Below are 22,769 nucleotides of genomic sequence, written 5' to 3'. Positions count from 1 at the left end.
CTGCTGAGTATAATGACTAAATCAAACATTATCATAATCAAACAGCAAGCTGATCATCGCAGAAAAAGCTTCTAACGAAGGGAAACAGTAGTTTTGCAGAGAAAGTATCACTTTTACTGCAGGAGGGGGGCAGGATTCACTGCTCCACTGCAGTCATTCAGTACCTCTGACTCATAAAGCAGTGAGATTCAGGACAAACGACAGACAACACTGCCCTCTAGTGTTTAAAGGTGCACGAAATGTGTCCTCTGCATTTGACCCATCTGTGGTAGTAAACACACACACACACACACACTAGTGAACTAGGGGCAGTGAGCACACACACACCCAGAGCAGTGGGCAGCCAACTCCAGCGCCCGGGGAGCAGAGAGAGGGTGAAGGGACTTGTTTAAGGCCCCAACAGTGTCCGAGACCAAAAAATGACCAAAATAGAGGCGGTCCTCCAGAAATGATGCTCTGTGTTTGCTTTGGTGTTGCCAAATGGTTGCTATGATATCCCAGGTGGTTCCTAAGTTGTTGCTTAGTAGTTGCTAGATAGGTGCTAGAGTGTTGCTAGGTGGTTGCTATTGTATACCAAATGGTTGCTATGGAGTTGCTGGGTAGTTAGCTATGACGTGGGGGCTATGTGGGTGCTCTAGTGATGCTTTGTGTTTGTTTTGGTGTTGCTAAATGGTTGCTATGGTATCCCAGGTGGTCCCCATGGTATTACTAAGTAGTTGCTAGATAGGTGCTAGAGTGTTGCTAGGTGGTTGCTATTGTATACCAAATGGTTGCTATGGAGTTGCTGGGTAGTTAGCTATGACGTGGGGGCTATGTGGGTGCTCTAGTGATGCTTTGTGTTTGTTTTGGTGTTGCTAAATGGTTGCTATGGTATCCCAGGTGGTCCCCATGGTGTTACTAAGTAGTTGCTAGATAGGTGCTAGAGTGTTGCTAGGTGGTTGCTATTGTATACCAAATGGTCGCTATGGAGTTGCTGGGTAGTTAGCTATGACGTGGGGGCTATGTGGGTGCTCTAGTGATGTTTTGTGTTTGCTTTGGTGTTGCTAAATGGTTGCTATGGTATCCCAGGTGGTTTCTATGTTGTTGGTAAGTGGTTGCTATAATGTTGCAAGGGTGTTGCTAAGTGTTGCTGTCAGGTGGTTGTTAGGAGGTTGCGATGTGGTTGCTTGGCAGTGTTATGATTTTGCTAGGTGGTTTGGAGATGGGTGCTATAGAGTTGTAAGGTGGTTGCTATGGTGTTGCTAGAAGGTTGCTATGGTGTTCAAGATATTCGAAATCTGAATTCAGTTTTAAACACTGACCAATATTATCAAAGTGCAACATTTAGGGTCTACAAGGTGAGGCCACCAAGTGAAGGGCAACGGTACTGCGCCACATAAACCCAAATAACAGGAACCCTGAAACAGAAACACTCACAGAAACGCTCATATTCACCTGTTTAGAGTCTGAAGCAGGCTGCAGAAATCCAGTCATATTTATTAAAGGAGAAAGCACAGCTTTATTAACAGCATTCACAGTAAATCATACTTTAGTGCCGTATGTTTAATGACAACATAAAAAAGGCAAGACGTCTATAAATCCCACAATCCAATGGGAAGTTGCTGAATCCATGAATGAACATCTGGAATAGGTGATGATGCAAATACCGACAGTACTACAGACACTGCAGTCTACCTGAGTCAGGCTGAGAGCCCACAGCTGTTCTTATACGCTGTGAAAGCTCCGCCCACACCACAACGATGCTAACTAATCAGATTTACAGATGTGTTTAATTGTAAGGGGTGAAGAGAAGTTGGGGCTGAGGGAATTGGTGACTTTTAGGTAAATGAACTTGTGTTTCAGTGAAAGGTAAAATCCTAGAAGCAGAATTATTTAATCTATGCTATTTGTTTTTACAGCTTTTTAAGATGTGTTGATTTACTGATTCAACTGTACAATGAGACACTTAAGGGTTTACATGAAAGGTACATTATAGTTAAAACATTTCATTAGGCACCTACAAGGTTATACACAGGTTATACACAGTACAACTAGCAGTGAAATGCTTTCATAAATAAATCACATTATTATTATTTTTTAGGATTTGATTGTAACTTAATAAACCTGCACATAATACACAGGGAATAGTACAAATATAATATTTCTATAGCAAATTTAAATCTACATTATTAATTATTAATAATTAATTATCACTTTATCCAGTAATTGAACCAATAAAGTTGTATATAAAGCTAATCGAAATGTTAATTAAGATTGAGGAGAGTGAAATTAACTGTTTTGTCAAGAATTGAAACTTTGAAAATGTGTTTATACAGAGTGGCAAACTAAGGTAGCAGAGAAATAACACACTTAACGAACACTAGGCGGTTGCTAGGGAGTTGCTATGGTATCCCAGGTGGTTGTAATGAGTTTGTTCGGTAGCTGATAGGTGGTTGCTATGGTGTTGCTTGGTGGTTGCTTCCTAATCCTGTTCCTAATACCATTTAACCCAGTAAAGCACCATTTAAGCACCCAGTGGAAACGTCAGTGGTCTTGGTTCTATGTAGATGTTTTGCCTTTACTAAAGAACCCTTAAAGAACCCTTAAAGAACCCTTAAAGGAGTGTAGTGGTACTGGTGTGGTCCATTGTATGGCATAAACACACTGAAATATCAGAAGCTTATTAAAAATAAATAAAACTGAAAAACAGTCGATTCATCAGTTTAATGCACTGCTGAACCTACAGGTCAGTGGTGCTGCAGGCCACGCCCCCAGACATGAGGTAGGTACAGCCACCACTGTGACCCCTGACGTCTGAGTTTGTCTGCAGACAGAGGGAAATAGCACAGTGTGTGTGTGTGTGTGTGTGTGTGTGTTGTGTGTTTGGTACTGCTCAGATGGCACGTGGACAAGGTTCCCTCTCCGGCACGTTACGCATTTCCTATTCCAACCAGCAGAGCCACCAGGAACGCAAGGTTTCCCAGAAAGAATGCAGCCAGGAGGAGAAGCCCTGTACTCGTCTGTCAGGAAACACATTTATACACACTGTCAGGAGCTCGTATCTCACTTCATATACTTCCACTTTATTATACTCATATCATTTATATATACAATTTATACAGATACTAATTTTATGTGTTTTAACATTTGTTGTTTTAAATTTGTTTTATAGAGTATTTATTTATATAGTGTTTATTTATAGATTGTCTATTTTATAGAGAGTTTATTTTATATAGTGTTTATTTATAGTGTGTTTATTTTTATATAATGTTTATTTACAGTGTGTTTATTTCATATAATGTTTATTTATAGAGGGTTTATTTATATAGTGTTTATTTATAGAGGGTTTATTTATATAGTGTTTATTTATAGATTGTCTATTTTATAGAGAGTTTATTTTATATAGTGTTTATTTTTATATAATGTTTATTTTGTATAGTGTTAATTTTATATAGTGTTTATTTATAGTGTATTTATTTTTATGTAGTGTTTATTTATAGTGTCTATTTTATAGTGTTTATTTATAGAGTGTCTATTTTATAGAGTGTTTATTTTGTAAAGTGTTTATTTATAGTGTTTATTTTATATAGTGTTTATTTATAGAGGGTTTATTTATATAGTGTTTATTTATAGAGTGTCTATTTTATAGAGTGTTTATTTATAGAGGGTTAATTTATATAGTGTTTATTTATAGAGTGTCTATTTTATATAGTGATTATTTATAGAGTGTCTATTTTATAGAGTCTTTATTTTGTATAGTGTTTATTTATATAGTGTTTATTTATAGAGTGTCTATTTTATATAGTGTTTATTTTGTATAGTGTTTATTTTGTAGAGTGTTTATTTATAGAGGGTTTATTTATATAATGTTTATTTATAGAGGGTTTATTTATATAGTGTTTATTTATAGATTGTCTATTTTATAGAGAGTTTATTTTATATAGTGTTTATTTTTATATAATGTTTATTTTGTATAGTGTTAATTTTATATAGTGTTTATTTATAGTGTATTTATTTTTATGTAGTGTTTATTTATAGAGTGTCTATTTTATAGTGTTTATTTATAGTGGCTATTTTATAGAGTGTTTATTTTATATAGTGTTTATTTTGTAAAGTGTTTATTTATAGTGTTTATTTTATATAGTGTTTATTTATAGAGTGTCTATTTTATAGAGTGTTTATTTGATATAGTGTTTATTTATGGAGGGTTTATTTTATAGTGTTTATTTTGTAGAGTGTTTAATTTATATTGTATTTATTTAAAGTGTTTATTCATAGAGCGTTTATTTATAGTGTGTTTATTTATTGTGTTTATTTTATAGTGTTTATTTATAAAGTGCAATGTCTCTAGTATTTCTTATTCTGATTCTGATATTCATCAGCGCTGGAGTTATTCACTGTATCACATCATATTTTACAGTAAATATGTTGAATTTTCACATCAGTAATATTAAAGAATTGTATCACAGATAGAACTGATGGAGTAAATGATAAAAAGGCTCTGAAATTAGGAACTTTCATACACCATCCCTGTCTCACAAAACCTCTCCTGAACGGTGTAATGTCTCCCTCTCCTGGCCTCAGTGGGCAGCTCATACATAGGTCATGTGCTTCAGTGTGCATGGGCTAAGCTCATGGGCTCAAGGTGCTGTTCATGATTGGGGGGGGGGGTCTCAATACAAAGCACAGCAAGCCGGTGGACTGGAGTCATTCTTGGAGCATTTCTATTGGTCCGTTCAACATGAAATTCTCAAATAATGTCAAACAGTTTGAGATACAAGGTTTTGAGTGACAGTGATGGTGTATGGGATAGGGTTAAAAGTGCACTATATGGCCATAGCATTATAATAGTGGTTCAATTAGTGGAACATTTGGAGGTTCTTCAGTTTGAAACTGTGGATGACCTCCTTAAGGTGCGTTGAGGAACCTTCAAGAAGATCATTTAGAACAAAAAGGTTCTTTGAAGGTTCATCAGAGCACCTTAGGAGGTTCCTCCACAGTTTCAAACCAAAGAACCTACAAAAGATCCCAACAGTCAACACTATTAACTAACACACTTACCCCGCTGGATTCAGGATCCGCCCCGCCTGCAAACAAAGAGCCTGCTTAATTAACATCATTGGCTTAAACATCAAAGGATAAAGAAAGTAATCAATACTTCAGTGTCTTTGAACAATATTAAAAAACTGATATGTTGATAAACGGTTGATTTAGGGTGTGAGTTCAGCTGACCAATCAAATCCCTCTCACTACATCACACAACCTCCTCTGGTAAGACATGAGTGTTTTACCCTTCTGCCTCCATCTCTGGTGGAAGTCCTGGAACAGGAAGAAAATGGCCTCCCAGGCCACGAACCCCCCCATCACCTTCGACAGCCACTGCTGCTCAGAAGCGTCCACCAGAAACAGGCCGGTGAAGATGGCTGCCACTGTAGAAGGAGAGTTATAATACAGAGCGATAGAGGGGATATTTTCTCTGCTCATGTTAACACTTCCTAACCCTATTAAACCAAACTAAACCTCTCTGAAGATCTATTCAGAGTGTGTGTGAGTGTGTGTGTGTGAGTAACTGATTAAAATCTGACCCCCAGAGTAGTGCGAGTAGGATGAGCTGCATGGTCACTGTGAAGTGTCTCTCTGAGAGCCACTGTGCTTCTCTCACTGTATAAAAGACCCTGCTGCTGCTGCCCTTATTGTTGGGTGCACTGCGGTAGTTTCAGTAATAATGACAGGATGCAGAGATGCAGAGCGGGGCTGAGTGTAGGACTACTCACGTCTCGATATGCTTAAGAGAAAAGCTGATATACGAAACAATATGATTATATATATATATAAAACTTTACAACCTTTAAGAAGTATATTGTTAAAAAAAACAGCATGCTGGATATTTAAATAGTGAATATCTAATGTAATAATAATAATAATAATAATAGTAATAATAATTAATCTAATGTAATATTTAAATAGTGAATATCTGTGTACCTTAAGTGATATACTATATATATATATATATATATATATATATATATATATATATATATATATATATACACACACACTGTATATACCTCATTAACGCTCAAAATTTAAATTAATGCATTAAATAAAAATTTTTACCAAGTCTGGCCCCAGCTTCCTCCCGTAGGTCTCTCTCTCTCTCTTTACAGAGGCTTGTGGCATATTAGCGATTTTACTCAGCGATGTAAACACTGCGTCACTACTGTTGAGCTTTATTTTATTTAACATTTATTTTACTAAAAAAAAAAATATATATATATATATATTTATATATTTATTTATTTATTTATTTATTTGTTTGTTTGTTCTCTAGCCCAAAAATTCAAGGACGTGCAGCCCTCTCCTGAGAGAGCAAGGCCGATTGTGCTCTCTCTGACTCCGGCTGCTGACGGCCTGGGATTATAGTTATTATGGTATTTTTATATTTTTAGGAATGACCGGAGTAGGAGGTGCAATATTAAGATAAGGGCATTTTTTCTATTTTGTATAAAATTATTGTAATTAAAATATTAATTTGTACAATATGTAGCCCAGCCCTACTGCGGTGTGAAGTACAGTTATGTCCATATGTATTTGGACACTGATGCAAATGTAGTTTTTTTAGTTGTATAATCATAATGATTATGATTATTATTTGATCATTTTAATTATTTAAATAATGATATAATTAATTTTTAGTTATATAATCGATATGGACATAAAGTCCAGACTAAAGACTAGACTTCAGACAGAAAGGGTTACTGTAGATGAGTGTGACTGCTACACACACCCTGTGTTTACAATACTGTTAAAAGGCTGGGTTTCATACCTGCCAGGCCCTTAATGGCTAAAGCGTTGACAGCGTGTGCCCAGTTGAAAATGAATCTCCTGCAGAGGAAGGAAAACAGAGTGAGTCCCAGCGTCACACATCACCCTCATAATAATAATGTGAATATGGCAGTCGTTATTTACACCGTATCACAATTTCATGATGAACGGACCAATAGAAACGCTCCAAAGTGACCTGGAATGAAATGCTGTGCACTGTTTTCTGACATCACTTTCTTATGGTCTTTGATCTTGTCTCTATGGCGATCACTCTTTGCAGAGTTTGTTTGTATGATCCTTTGAGGTCTCATAAGGTGATCCAATCAAGCCATAAGGTGATGACTATCAACCCACCTAATGCTGACCCTCACCCTCATCCCCCGCTTACCCCTCCTTAATCTCCTCCTCCTCTATGAAATCACAGGGCAGTGGTGGAGGCTCAGCGGTTAGAGCTCCGGGCTGCTGATGACAGGGTTGTGGGTTCGATACCCGGGCTCAGCAAGCTACCACTGTTGGGCCCTTCACCCTGGGCAGTGCAGCAATGGCTGCCCACCACTCCGGGCATGAGTGCTCACTGTGTGTGTGTGTGTGTGTGTGTGTGTGTGTGTGTGTGTGTGTGTGTGTGTGTGTTTAGCAGACGCTAAATTAAATCTGTGTCCATTTCAAATGCTAAATATGGTCTTGTCTAGTCAGTTCTTTGGACTGGATCGGGCTGAACTAAGCTATGCCCATTAAAGATCAAAGCTTAGTTGATCACAAAAGATCTGCTAATTGGTGTACATAAGCTTTCATTCGTTAGCTACATTAGCCTTGTTAGCTATATTTGCCTTCATGGCATCAAACCTGAAGCGCTAACACTCTACTATAAGAAATATGAACTCGGGCTTTATGAAGGTTTATTGTCCAATAATTTATTCATTCTGCATTAAATGATTTAAATGATTAGTTATTGATTACTTTATTAGTACATATCTGGAGCTCTGCCCTGTTTAAATCACTAATAACCAAATTATTATGTGTAATAATGCATGATAAACACCTTGTTACCACCCTGTTACGCTAATTATTCAAGGATGCTTAGTCCGTATTTAGTCATGAGTAGAACCTACAGCACCTGGACGGTTCCTTAAAGAACATGCAGCTGGACAGATGTTAGCTGGACCCTTTTTAACAGCCAAATGCTGATAAACTGAACTCCAGTATGTACTGAACTCACACTGGAATTATAGAGGTTCAGTATCCTGAATAGCTCATTAACTCATTAAACATTTATTTAGAGCTTTTAGTCTCTAATTAGTGATCAGTAGAACCTCCCTGTGGAACATGGAACCCTTCTGGATGTTTAAACTCTTATTAACTCAATAAACTCACATACAGCAATAAACCTGGCGCTGTCTAGAACCCATATTATTCAAAGCACTACCACTGACAGGTTAATTATGTGAAATGTAATATTAAGTAATGCTTAATAACATGCATAACAGGGTGGTAACAGTGATTATTACCACTGCACAAGCAATTATTAGTGATTTTTTATTTATTATTAATAAATTATTCAGAAATGTCAAATTCAGAATTTACTGAATAAAGAACTAGACCTTAATAAACCCCTAATTTATGCTCTTTAAGCCCTTAAAGAGCCTACGGACCACCAGCGGACCACCAGCAGACCAACTTCTATTACCAGAGAATGTGTGATAAGCCTTGGGGTAATAAGGGGTTAAGTAAAGTGCTTCCCATGAATCAGGAGTAAAGTAGCTTCTCCCTCACCTCTCGTGTTGAGGTCCACAGCGGAACATGGCAGCGATCGGCTGCACCAGGCTGAGGATCATCACCAAAACGCCCAGCACCGGGTGAGCTCCCTACACACACACAACGCACAGCACTGAGCAAAGCTTTCAATCTCCTATAAGAATCAGTGTGTAGAGCTGCTGATCTGCTCAGTAAATCACTGATATCAGAATAAACACTAATAATATCACTCCTACAGAAAGTGGTGGTGGTTCTCCATCACTGTGTTCATCATTAGAACATCTCCAAAGTTCTCCTCTCTCATGGAGTCTAGTATTATTTAGAGTTCTCCTCAGATCAACACCTGGTTTGGTGGTAAATCAGGGCTTAATGATGGTAAATCAGGTGAGCTGCTGCTGCTGCTGCTGCTGCTGATGGAGTTGAACACATCCTCCACGCTGTGCTGGCTGGACTGGGGGGCGTCCAGGAGAACCCTGGAGGAACCGAGCTCTGTTCTTCAGACTAGCTCACCGACAAAATCTCACTACTTTCTTTCTTCAGAATGAGAAGCTCTTGTTTCTCCTTTTTACTGGATTCATGTTCACCTGCTTTATCTGATCTGATGAGATCTGGAGCTTCTACAGTAGAACCCTCTCACTGCTGAGAGACGGGGGGTAGAGGGGTGGGATTAGGGGCCTAATAGCTCTGAATGGTACTGAGTATACCAAATATCTTGTAGTTGTATTCTTTAGAGTCTTTGTTTTAATCGGTAATGTGTGTGTGAAGTGTGTGTGAAGTGTGTGTAGAGGGCATTTGTCCGATATTTACCCCGGCCCAGTCTCTGGCGTAGGAGAACACCAGAATGAATGCGATAATGGTAGCAGCAACAGAGAGAATCATCAGAAACACATGAGCCTGAGGAGAGCAGTGAGAGAGAGAGAGGCAAGTGTTACACAATACACACACACACACACACACACACATATATATATACACTCCTACACACCAGAAACACCAAACAGACCCATTCTGACCTTCATACATCTCTTCAGGTTTGGATTAAATGTCAAAACTTGGTCAAAAACCATGAAATGTTCATTTCCACTAGCTCTCCTAGTGCTAAGCTAACACATTTTGGACGGCTCTGCATTAATCAGGGCAGTGGTGGCTCAGCGGTTAGAGCGCCGGGATATCGATAACAGGGTTGTGGGATCGATTCCCGGGCTCAGCAAGCTGCCACTGTTGGGCCCTTGAGCAAGGCCCTTTACCCTCTCTGCTCCCCGGGCGCTGGAGTTGGCTGCCCACCGCCAGCGCTGCCCACCGCTCTGGGTGTGTGTGTGTACTCACTGCCCCTAACACATGTGTGTGTGAGTGTGTGTTCACTACCAGATGGGTTAAATGCGGAGGACACATTTCGCTGTACAGTGACAAATACGTGCACCTTTACCTTTAATCACAGCTATTTGAAGCTTGTAAAAAAGACTTGTTGTGAAAGAAAAGCCAGACGGGCACAGTAATTCCTGCCAAGCCCCTCCAAGCTCCACTTTAAGCTTACCTGACCTAGGTCTGGAGGCACGCCCGACTGTAGTGAAGCTCATAAGCCATTTCCAGTTCCAACCCACTAGCCAGGACAACCCCCCCCCCCATTACACAATGCTACCACTGCTGGGAGGGTGAAGACCAGCATGGTCTGCCTCTGAGACACCTGAAACTGCCGCTGATACAACACCACAGGAGCGCAACACGCTTGGAGGAGAACGCTAACAGCTAATGGCTGTGGCATTCCTGGGGATTGATTAACTTGCATCCGGGTCCAGATGTAGACGGTTCTGCCACATTTTGGTCACAGTTTGGACAGAAAAGTGAGGCTAGAAGTCGGCCTACAGTTATGGGCTAATTGGGCAGAGGCCTGGCTTCTTGAGAGCTGGAGTGAAAGCTTGCGAGAACTTCGTAATGCTGCGTAACCCAAGTCATGTTTGTGTAAAATCCTGACTGTAGGGGGAGCTATGGGGCAAGAAATGGCCAATCTTGTAGAAATACTGACTTAACTGATGTCATTCCCACAGATCTCAACACAGAGGTCATTTTAGTCAATGCTCCTGTTGAAACACTGGCCAGTGGGGTGGTCTTTGAGATCACTCCTATGACCGTCTTGAAACAGAGTGGAGGTCTGATCTGGGCTGCTCAGCATTCGAGTACAGTATCAGTCAGTAACGTGTCTAGAACCTCCTTAAGGACTACAGTGACATTATTTTATTGCAAAAGAACTGGAAATCACCAGAGGTGTGAAAAGTATTGACATTCATTACTTAAGTAGAAGTGAGTGGAGATACGAGGTTTTAAAAGACTTCTATAGAAGCTGAAGTATCAACTGAAGCTTTTTACTCCAGTAAAAGTGTAAAAGTACTGGTTTCAGAACCACTTCAAGTAGAAAAGTAAAAGTAATGGAAGGAAAACAAAGACCGAAAGCTTAGGCCGCGCCACAGGGGTCTATAGTGCACTACTTCAGTCGTCTTCAGTCCAGCTCCTGAAGTCCTACGACCAGTGAATAAGCTAATTGCTAGGCTATCTCCATCAGGTTTTCTCTGAAGGTCTAACTGACAGTAATAGCTCTCAGCCTCTGCAGGTTAAATTCTAGAAATCAGTAAAAGTAAAAGTAATAAAATCCAGAATCTCACCACAAACCAGAAGTCTTTGCCACAGCACTTGGTCCCCTTGCCTGCTTTCTTTAAGTAGCGGGCGATCAGCATACCGATACTGCCCGTGGTCATCCACGCTATCAGCATTAGACAGCCTGGAGAAGAACACGGCCGTCATCAGAAGAGGAAGAAGTCAAGTCATCAGCAATAACACAAACATCTCTTTTAAAGGTCTTAATGTTTTGGCTCATGGACGTGTTCACCAAGGTTCAAGGTTCTGTAAGGGTTCTTTAAGGGTTCTTTAAGGGGTTTTAGTAAAAGCAGTGGCCCAATACAATTCTTTACTTGATTACATTAAACGGTTCTTCTCGATGACTGACAATCTCTTGTAGATGGTTCTTTAAAGAAGCTTTAAGTATATATACTGGTTCTATATACTGGGTTCTACTGTTCCGCTGAGTGTAGGAACCCTTTATCAGTATTATATGGAAGTCTTAGTGTCTTGTTTCAGAAATAACTCTCTCTCTTTTTACCTTCTCCCAGTAAATGGCCACCCAGCCCGACCTGCTGGAAGATTGCCCGCTGAGGTCACCTCTACCTGCGTCAGACCAGCTGCCACCTACCAGTCCAACCATCAGGCCCCCCACCCAACACCACCCATACCAGACTAGCGGCTCACCCCTCCTACCACTGCTACCTGTTTAATGACCATGTTAAACCTAAATGGACTCGTAACTATCTGCACTATTAATATCACCTCTATTAACTATCTGCTGTATCTGGTTTGGTCATTTTTATCAATAATTAATAAATAGTTCTGATCAGAGGAGGATGGGTCGGGTCCCCCTTGTGAGTCCTGGTTCCTCCCAAGGTCTCTTTCTCCAGCTCTGAGGGAGGTTCTCCTTGCCACTGTCGCCGTTGCGGCTCACTGGGGGTCTTTGATCCTTCATGTCTTACGATATTTCTTTTTTTCTGTCTTTTATTAATTACTAATTATGTAAAGCTGCTTTGTGACGACAACATTGTAAAAAGCTACACAAATAAATCGGACTTGACTTGGGCCGCCCTGCTTTGGGGAGGGACTGACCATGAGCTTTTACGATGGCAGGGTACTCTTCTTCTCCTTCCACAGTTTGGATACTGGAGAGGTCGACCTTAGAGCTGCTGATGAAGGGGGTTCTGCTGTGTATCTGGATCACACCTGTTTAGGTAAGAGAGAGAACCCATCATCAGTCCTGTACTGTCTCTATCGGACCAGAACCAGCTTGCTTTTTGCGTGTTATTAAAATAGTGTGTTTACATACACTCAAAAATCCATTCCCAATCTATTTCGAGTGTGTAAACAGCAAAGATCTGAGAAGGTTGCAGTTTTGGAGGTGGAAAGGCTTTATTCTGACAGCTATAATATAATACAACGTCAACAGCAGACTTCAGATAGCAGCTACAGAATGATGCACAACCTCAGAGATCCACACAGGCCTGATGATCCAATACAGTCGTGTGCAATAGTTTGTGCACCCTGTCACTGTTACCCTTGGTGAGGCTGGATTACGACAACATCCAGTGATTCAGTGATTCTGCTGGCCCGTGTGAGCTCAGAGATGTTAAATTCTAATTATTCTCAGGTAAACACTGAAGGTGAGATTAGGACAGTAAACAGGGTGTTTACTGATTACATCACAACCTTATGTTAAATAAAAGTATGGAATATTTGTTTTTTACATGATATGAGCTCTTTAAATTTACTCTAGATGTGCACGCTACTGTTTTAACTGCTCTTCTTCAAACAGCTTTAATTTTTAAAGGGAAACCTTCAGCACCTGCAGCATAGGAACGGAAGCAGCAGCAAAGTGGAGCCCCCTTGAGAACCTTCACTATAACTAGAATTCACAAACTGTATGAACAACTGCAATAGGAGCTGAACCACTGACTGTATATATGATATATATGATCTATACAGTCATTGGGGGAGGAGCTAGAATTCTGACTGTATAAATGATATATATGATCTATACAGTCATTGGGGGAGGAGCTAGAATTCTGACTGTATAAATGATATATATGATCTATACAGTCATTGGGGGAGGAGCTGAACCGCTGACTGTATATATGATATATATGATCTATACAGTCATTGGGGGAGGAGCTGAACCGCTGACTGTATATATGATATATAAGATCTATACAGTCATTGGGGGAGGAGCTGAACCGCTGACTGTATATATGATATATATGATCTATACAGTCATTGGGGGAGGAGCTGAACTGCTGTTTAGGTATATGTATTGTGGAGTGACCTTGCTGCTGTTCCATAGGCTGAATGAGATCAGGGTTCTTACCGTTCTTGGTGGCACCGTAGGCAAGGAAGATGTAGTAGCTGCTCCCAGAGGAGGAACTGCGCGTGGTGCTGATGGGGTTTGCAGAGGTGAAGGAACAGCTGATCACTCCGTTTATCAGAGACACACTGATACCTGAAACATTACCCTGTAAAACCATACAACAGCTGGCTCAGCGAGTCAGTGAGAGCGTAGGTATGGCCAAAAAGACACCAACTGATAAATAAAGTAGTGTCCCCATAGCAACGTGATCTATGACTGTATACAGACATTCCTCCAGACTCCCCCTGCAGGCAGTTTCTGTACCATAACAGTGTGTGTTTGGTGGTTTTTGAAGCAGATCAGCTTTAACTTACACTAGCTAGCCAGGTCCTACGACCTAGCTAGCCAGTGAGAGCTAGCCAGGCTAAAGTACCGCTTCCAAACATGGTGGAGGTAGTTTCACACACTGCTACTGTAACTAAGACCCCCAAAGTAAACAATGAGAGACCCCCCACCCCATATACAACTCACAGTGAGAGCTAGCCATGCTAAAATACAGCTTCCAAACATGGTGGAGGTAGTTTCACACACTGCTACTGTAACTAAGACCCCCATAGTAAACAATGAGAGACCCCCCACCCCATATACAACTCACAGTGAGAGCTAGCCATGCTAAAATACAGCTTCCAAACATGGTGGAGGTAGTTTCACACACTGCTACTGTGTAACTAAGACCCTTAAAGATACTTCAACATAGTTTGTTTACCATTGTCAAATTTTTAAATTTGATTAATTAATCAATAAACTCTATTTTACTGTTATTCTGATATTTAATATTATTGTAATTGTTTCTTTTGTAGATCAATACTACTGCCGGAAGTAGAGATGTGAATGAGTGAGTAAGTAAATGTGTGTGTGTGTGTGTGTGTGTGTTGTTATAATCCTGTCTGATGATATAATGACAGTAATAGCAGGGTAAGAGCAGTACCAGTGCGATGGTGGTGGGTGTTGTAGTTCCGGTGGAGAAAGCGTGCTGTAAGTTGATATTTCCACTGCTGTCCTTTCCACATATATAGATATCATCTTGACCCTTAGGAACAGAAAACAAGCACACAAACAGGCGTCACACACAAGAACAATGACCCGAGGAACCCGCTGGACACCAACACTAACACTAAATGAACAGCCTTCCCCCCTTTACCAGAAATGCAGTCAGTCAGTCCGGTCAGGTCAGGTCAGGTCAGGTCAGGTCAGGTCAGGTCAGGTCTGGTGTCTGAGGTTTGGCTTCAGTAAAGGCTGGATATTGTGGTTTCTGATGCTGTATGAATCGCTGCTATCTATAAACATGGACTAAAGCACACTACACAGCCAAATACTGGCGTCCCAGTGCCAGACCCCTCGAACCCTGGCCCCTAATACCCTAATGCTGTCTCATTCACACACACCACCCATACAGTGATATTAACCACAACACAGGACCAGAAACAAGAGCACACTGTATATGAACTACACCCTTCATATACAAATAGTGAATTGTGTGACATAGATATACAGATAGATAGACAGATAGACCGGTAGATATATACATAGACAGATAGATATATGGAAAGACAGACAGACATACAGATAAATGGATAGAAAGACAGTCAGACAGACAGACAGATAGATAGATAGATAGATAGATAGATAGATAGATAGATAGATAGATAGATAGATAGACAGATAGATAGATAGATAGATAGATAGACAGATAGACAGATAGATAGATAGATAGACAGACAGAAAGACGGACGGACGGATGGATAGATAGATAGATAGACAGACAGACAGACAGACAGACAGATAGACAGACAGACAGACAGACAGACAGATAGACAGATAGATAGACAGATAGATAGCTACCATCTCTGTGTCGTCAGAAAAGCCGATGGACACGTAGCCGTCTGCACTGCCCACGATTTCAAACTTGTACTGTGTTCCAGAAGGTGTAGCAGACATGAAGTAGCAGGTGGAGTCTGTGGACGGGTCACAGTCTTTGGGGTCACTGAAGCAGGTCTTAGTGCTCCCACAGCCTGTACTGGAGATCATACTCTGGCAAAGAATAGCACAGACAAATGACCATTCCAGCACATACCAGTATAGAGACACAGTCAGGTAGGGTCAGTAGCTGTTTCTAATAAAGTGGCCAGTGAGTGGAAGCACAAGGTGGGTGTTTCTAATAATGTGGCCAGTGAGTGGAAGCACAAGGTGGGTGTTTCTAATAAAGTGGCCACTGAGTGTAAACACGAGGTAGGCGTTTCTAATAAAGTGGCCAGTGAGTGGAAGCACAAGGTAGAGGTTTCTAATAAAGTGGCCAGTGAGTGGAAGCACAAGGTAGGTGTTTCTAATAAAGTGGCCAGTGAGTGGAAGCACAAGGTAGGTGTTTCTAATAAAGTGGCCAGTGAGTGGAAGCACACCGCAGATGTTTCTAATAAAGTGGCCAGTGAGTGGAAGCACAAGGTGGGTGTTTCTAATAATGTGGCCAGTGAGTGGAAGCACAAGGTAGGTGTTTCTAATAAAGTGGCCAGTGAGTGGAAGCACAAGGTAGGTGTTTCTAATAAAGTGGCCAGTGAGTGGAAGCACAGGGTGGTGTTTGAGGATGTAGATGCTCACAGAGTTGGTGGTTGATGACTGAAGGGAGACTCCATCTGAAGAAGGATTAACCGTAACTTTCGGTCTGATGTAGGTCAATGCTGTGCTCTTCACACCCACCCAGAAGGTGGAGAAATCCTTGACGACTGTGGCTCTAGGAAGGAAATGATGAAACACACACAGCATATAAGTCCAGCCCAGTCTGGAATGGCTAATAAACCGGCATTTCTGGGGTTTCCAGTTGCCAAAAGTATTTGGGAAGTATTTATTTGACCTCTTGTTACCATGTAAAGCACATGTTTGGGGGTAGAAGATCCTCCTTCCTTTACCTGAACTCGATGCTGTTGCTGTTTCCAGAGGCCGGAGCTTTCCATGTACTCTGAATTTGAGATTTCAGGGATTTCGAGGTGTGAGACACTGCTGCGTTCTGAAATTTAGATGACTTTAGTTAGTGTATAGGTGTCTTAACATTTACACATCTAGTTACTATGGCTACAACATTCAGATGATGCATTTACATATGCTTGGATATTTGCATAATTAGGTCTACGTGAATACAAAACAGACTTAATTCAAATGGATCCATCATTTTCACTTCACAGCAGTAGGTGGTAACAGCCTCTGCTCCTCTGAGAAGGCTTTACTCTACATGTTGGAACACTGATATGAGGGGGTTTGATTGCATTCAGCCTCACGAGAGCATCATGTACTGATGTTTGATGATTAGTTCTACCACTCCAACTCCCAAATCCCAGAGGTACTGGATGGAGCGCTCTCACTAGAGGGAGGAATCCCATAGCCCAATGCTGGGGCCTGTATAACCCTCCAGCCCTGCTGGTTAAATGAAAAGGTCAAATGAACTAAATGGACAAAAGTATTGGGACACCTGCTCATTCATTGTTTCTTCTGCTGTGAACATTTGATTGCATTCAGCAACAAGAGCATTAGTGAGGTCAGGATGTTGGATGATGATCACCACCATCCCACCTCATCACCCCCAACTCCCCAACTCATCCCAAAAGTACTGGATGGAGCTCCACCACCATCATTCCAGAGAACACAGTTCCTCCACTGCTCCACAGCTCCTCAATGCTGGGGGGCTTTATACCCCTCTAGCCCACTCCTGGCATTAGGCAGCATGGAGCCAATAGGTCCTGCAGAGAGTCCTATTCTATTGGCAGTGCACTTGCACATCTGTGTCAGCAATAGGTGCAGCTTAAAGTAGCTGAATGCTTTCATTAGAAGGGGTGTCCACAAATATTTGGACATGCAGTGTATTTGAAATGCTGAAACGTATTTAGTGAATGGAGGGACTTACAGACAGTGGAGGGCAGGATAGTAGCTGGGCGCTGCTGCCAGCTGAGGTGAAGGAACCCACAGGACTGCTGCCGCCAACCTGTCGAGCTTCCAGCAGAAAGCCTTGAAACGTCCCTGAGTTAGCAGTGAGCGTCACTGAAAAGCAGACGGGGCCTTTAGGCTGCTGCACTGAAGCTCCAGCGCCTTAACCACTGACTCCTCAGTGAGGCACTGAGAGGACACTCAGCACACCACAAACATCTACACCAACCGAGGACGACATTAGTGCTGTATTGTTTATTAAGACCAGAATTAATTAGCATTTTTTAATCATAGATTTTTTTGTATTCATTCATTGGCTAGTTTATGTATTTATTTATTTGTTTGTTTGTTTATTAATTAATGTACCAGTTGATTTATTTACTTATGCATTTGTTTGTTAATTAATTTATCTATTTATTTATTTATTTATGCATTTGTTTATTAATTAATCGATCTATTTAATAAATTATTTATTTTCCATTCCATTATCCATTTGTTTATTAATCAATTTGTCCATTCATTTATTTATTTATCTATCCATTTCTTTATTAATTAATTTATCAATTTCTTCCTTTATTTATTTATCCATTTCTTTATTAATTAATTTATCAATTTCTTCCTTTATTTATTTATCCATTTCTTTATTAATTAATTTATCCATGTATTTATTTATTTATCAATTTCTTTATTTATTAATTTATCCATTTATTTATTTATTTATTTATTTAAAAAAAAATATTTATGTATTCTTTTGGCCGTTCGTTTATTTATTTGATTCTTTATTGATATAAATAATTCATTAATAATGGGATATCTCAGCATTGCTTTATTTGATACTGTATACATGAAAATTCAGTCATAAATGCAGCCTGTTTTTAAATGATTGCATTTAGAGTTAGAGTCTTATGCAAAAGTTTGGGCACCTCTGGTCAAATGACACATTTTGTCATTTCACTTAATCCTAAAGCACAGTTTTTCTTTCATAACATAAAATAAAAAATAAAAAAAAATCGAAATCATCAGTATGAACTGTGCCTTTCCAGTTGGAACTTAGTGGTGGTCCGTGCTGGATTTTGAGGTATGTTTCGTATCATAGAAGCCGTCCTCTTTGCAGATCCACTCCAAGGATTATCACACAGTAAGGTGTAGTACTATTGGCCCTCCAGCGGGACATGGGCTGTTTAAGGGGGTAATACTTCGTCCCTCCTCCTATGCAATATTGTCAGTGCCACTGACAGCAACACAACCCCCAAGCATGATAGATGCTTCACAGTTGGCAAGGTGTTCTCTTCATGAAATGCAACCTTTCCCTTCATCAGGTCCACAGCACTGGAGCTTCGTCAGAAGGTGAGGGTTCCTTCTTATGCCTCTTCTATACAGGTTATGCAGGTTATACCCTCCTGACTCAGCTCACCTCCTGACCCTTCTGCAGGTTCTTTGCCTGTCTTACCAGCATATGAGCAGCTCTCTCTCTCCACAGTTCCCCTGAATAGTCCTCACTGTAGAATCTACACGCTGGAAATGCTAGGCTACGTGCTTACAGCCTCACAGGTATTTAATAGTTCCGTTTCCAGATCTTCAGACAGATGTTTAGAGGAGCCCATGTTTGGTGAATGTTGGAGAAGGTCTGAAGAGTCAGAGAAGAGTTCCTAATGGCAGCTGGTGACATGCCTCAGGCCTGACTCACTGTGGGTGATGAGCTGATCGTACACATCGCCCAATTTAGCCTACAGCAGTTTAGCCCCGCCCACTCACGCTGAAGGTTACACTGAGCTTGTTCAGCCATGTTCAGTTCCTCTTCTACGGCTTCCTGTAGCTGCTGCCCAGGTCATCAGATTCAGACCCCTGACTCTGGCCTACAAAGCCAAGACTGGACCAGCCAGCCCCTCCGTACTTGATGGCAATGGTCAAAAGCCTGATCTGCACCGAGAGCCCTTCCAGCTTCAAGTACGGCTCAGCTCGACCCGCCATCCTTTAAGATCCACGGAAGACGAGCGTCCAGACTTTTTACTGTCCTGCACCGAAGTGGTGGAACGAACTTCCCCTGGGTGTCCGAACAGTCCAACACTCGCTGTCCTGAATGATCACATAGACCTGAATTTCGACTGGTTTTGGTTCATGAACCCACATAAAGGCCTGCTGAGAAACTAAACTGCTGAACCCATACGATCCAGTGTGGCTAGAGGAGAACAGACTGGGGACGCTGGGGTTTGCTGGGGTTTGTTGGATAAGGATGAGATGTATGACCTGTAGAGTCATGGCTGTTCTGGTAAGGCTGCCTAAGGCCATTATTAGCCCGCGGGTTCGTTATGTAGAGCTCTGTCAGCTCCTCTCTCTTTTACTTGTTGTCCAGAAGTCGTCTCAGGCAGTCGTGAGTGTGCTTTTTGTCTTTCAGCCACTGCTCACGGTTTTTAACTCGTATCTCCTTCCAAATGAACCGAGAGGAGATAAGCACAGCCTGCTGATGACAGCTGGACACATCAGCCTGATGGAATTCAGGTGGAATCAGGTGTGATGATTTGCCGATTGGCTGGATAGGTGATAGGAGGTGGGTTAAAGTAGGATTTGGGAGCATGTGTATGACGTGTGTGTGTGTGTGTGTGTGTGTGTGTGTGTGTGTGTGTGTGTGTGTGTGTATGACGTGTGTGTGTGTGTAAGTGTGTGTGTGTGTATGACGTGTGTGTGTGTGTGTGTATGTGTGTATGTCAGCCATCTTTTACTTTTGGGAGAATCAGAGGAGTGAGGAGTGTGAGGGAGAGAGATATGAAGAGTGTGTGCTGTGTCTGTGGGACTGTGACATCATGTGTGATCCCATTAATTTTGAAATGTAAATTTATTAAAAACTATAAATGTGATCGACTCCAAAAATACGTATAAAATACAAAACACACTTTGACCAGAATCTGTATGTTTATGTTTTCACTGCAGAAAACTAATTAATAATAATAATAATAATAATAATAATAATAATGAATGATAAAAGTAATAGTAGTAGTAGTAGTAAGAGTATTAGTAGTAGTAGTATTAATAAAAATAATAATAACAACAACAATAATAATAGTAATAGTAATGGTAATAGTCATAGTAGTAATAACAATCACAATAATAATAATAATAATAATAATATTAAAGTATAAAAGTAGTAGTAGTAGTAATAATAATAATAATAATAATAATAATGTTAAATTATAAAAGTAATAGTAGTATAGTAGTAAAAATACTAATACTAATACTACTAATAATAATCACAAAAGCAACAACAACTACAATAATAATAATAATATAGAATTTTCAGGCACTATGACAAAGTGATAAGTGAAAAAACAATGAAATTGAGATATAAGGTTAATGCTTCTGGGAAACACAGTCCTGAAAGGTTACTCAATGTAATTATTAAATTCTTATTTCTGTTACTGAACAACCCAAACTGAAATGAAATGAAATGTAAACACAATCACATTAAAATGATTTGGGGAAATTCTTGCAAACCTGTGACCCTGAGTTTAAAAGGTTCCAGCATATTTACACTCAGATGTGTTTATATCATCACTGTCACATGAAAACCTACATCATGTGAATCTGCCGGTTGTTCTTTATATTGTCTCAGAATTTCATGATAAATGGACCAATAAAAATGCTCCAAAATGACTTTTATAAACAATGAGATTGACTTCCATTAAAAGTTCAGAAGGTTTGTACAGTATAAACCCGTAGTCCCGTCGTTTTTTACTGCTGAACAAAAGCACTGATCACCTCATAAAGAGCTGGTAGGTTTAGCCGGAGGGGCTAAATCATCAGCTGACAGTGTGTAGAGCAGAGGGTCTGCAGGCCCACAGGTCACTCTTCACACCTGAACAAACACAGACAGACAGAAGCTAAAGCTAGCCCAGCCTACCTGTGATCTCCTGCCCGTCCGTGTAGGTGCTGTTGTTGGTGCTGATGGAGAAGGGAGCCAGGCTGTTTTGGGCAGGCGCCCTGTGGTTGGGGGTCATGTCCTCACAGCTGCCGGACACCATTCCATTGCCATAACCCTGCACCGACCACACACAGGCCAGCAGCACCAACCAGGCCAGCATCTACAGAAAGCACAGGGGTGTTTTAGTGCTGAGAAGCAGAACTGTGAGCAGATGGTGATGTAGCTCCAGTTTTAGCGTAAATATTTAAATAAATAATGCATATCATTAATAATTAATTATATATTAATCAATTGATTAATAATCATATCCGCCCCTGTCGTTTTTTAGCTTGTGTACATAGCTTTGATACATTTCGGAATAAATAAATGAAGATTTTTGGGTGATTTTTCATTTTACCACCCTGTTACACTACAGTTTTTCATTTTCATGACAAAAATAAATAAAAATACATAAATAAAATAATCATTTGTCTTAAGAAATCTTCTAGACTTTACATCAGAAATTCCCTAGACATTGATCAGACACTGAGTTGATTACTGATCTGAATCTTCTATTTGTGTTCATGTACATTTGTATTGAGGCATTTCTAGGCTGTGTTCAATCAACTGCAGTTGGAAACAGTTTGACCTGTGGTTGCTGTAGATGCAGGGACAGATAAACCAATAGCGGCAGTGAGAAGGTGGGACTTAAACAGGCTGGGTTAAAGCCGTAAGAATCTGCACACAGCCCAACCCAGCCCAGCCCGGCCTACATGCTCATGCTCATCTGGGTGGCCAAATGGGCCCCATCGTTACAGCCCACCCTAATCTCACATGGGTCCCATCTAGGGTGCAATGTGCAGTGTACAACCCAAATGGGGCCCATGTTTAACCTCTTCGGGTCCTATCACTGACCCTAGTGGGACCCTGGTGGGCAACTATTTATGGGCCTTTCTGGTTTCCAGTTGGGCTACCCATACAGGCCCCACGTGGGAATGGCCCAAAGATGGCTTGAGCCAATGGGAGGGCCTTTTAGAGCCTTTTTTCAAGACAGGGATTAGGCCTAGTCTAGACTACATCGTCACACTAGAAAGTAGCCTAGGCTGAGATGTAAGATGTAATAAAATACACTAAATAAATATATATATATATACACACTGATCAGCCATAACATTAGTACCACCAGTCGAATATTGAAATGGTTCCCCTACAACACTACAACAGATCTGACCATTTGAGACATGGACTCTACAAGACCTCTGAAGGCGTCCTGTGGTATCTGGACATCTTCAGACGTTAGCAGCAGATCCTTTAAGTTCTGTACGTCGTGTGGTGGGACCTCCATGAGCATCAATGAGTCGTAGGTGCTGACCGCCGCATACCGGGAAACCATCCCCAAGACCCGCCTGATGT

At 40.7% G+C, this 22,769-nt stretch overlaps 1 protein-coding gene across 1 annotated transcript; it reads right to left on the bottom strand.

Moving 5' to 3' along the window:
• Positions 1-2,909: 2,909 nt before the first annotated feature.
• On the bottom strand, positions 2,910-21,537 carry LOC140555437 (putative ferric-chelate reductase 1). Its single transcript, XM_072678675.1, has 15 exons — positions 21,357-21,537; positions 17,438-17,575; positions 16,453-16,543; positions 16,145-16,277; positions 15,395-15,583; positions 14,481-14,582; positions 13,514-13,658; positions 12,262-12,375; positions 11,214-11,329; positions 9,364-9,450; positions 8,575-8,666; positions 6,806-6,864; positions 5,271-5,408; positions 5,041-5,066; positions 2,910-2,999 (listed from the first exon to the last, which is right to left on the bottom strand). Exons 1-15 carry the CDS (start codon positions 21,535-21,537, stop codon positions 2,910-2,912), a joined length of 1,701 nt encoding a protein of 566 aa, XP_072534776.1.
• Positions 21,538-22,769: the final 1,232 nt, after the last annotated feature.

Source organism: Salminus brasiliensis, chromosome 5 (genome assembly GCF_030463535.1).
Source record: "Salminus brasiliensis chromosome 5, fSalBra1.hap2, whole genome shotgun sequence".
Lineage (NCBI taxonomy): Eukaryota > Metazoa > Chordata > Actinopteri > Characiformes > Bryconidae > Salminus > Salminus brasiliensis.
Note: the sequence above shows the minus strand (reverse complement) of the source record. Positions and strands in the feature narration are given on the sequence as shown.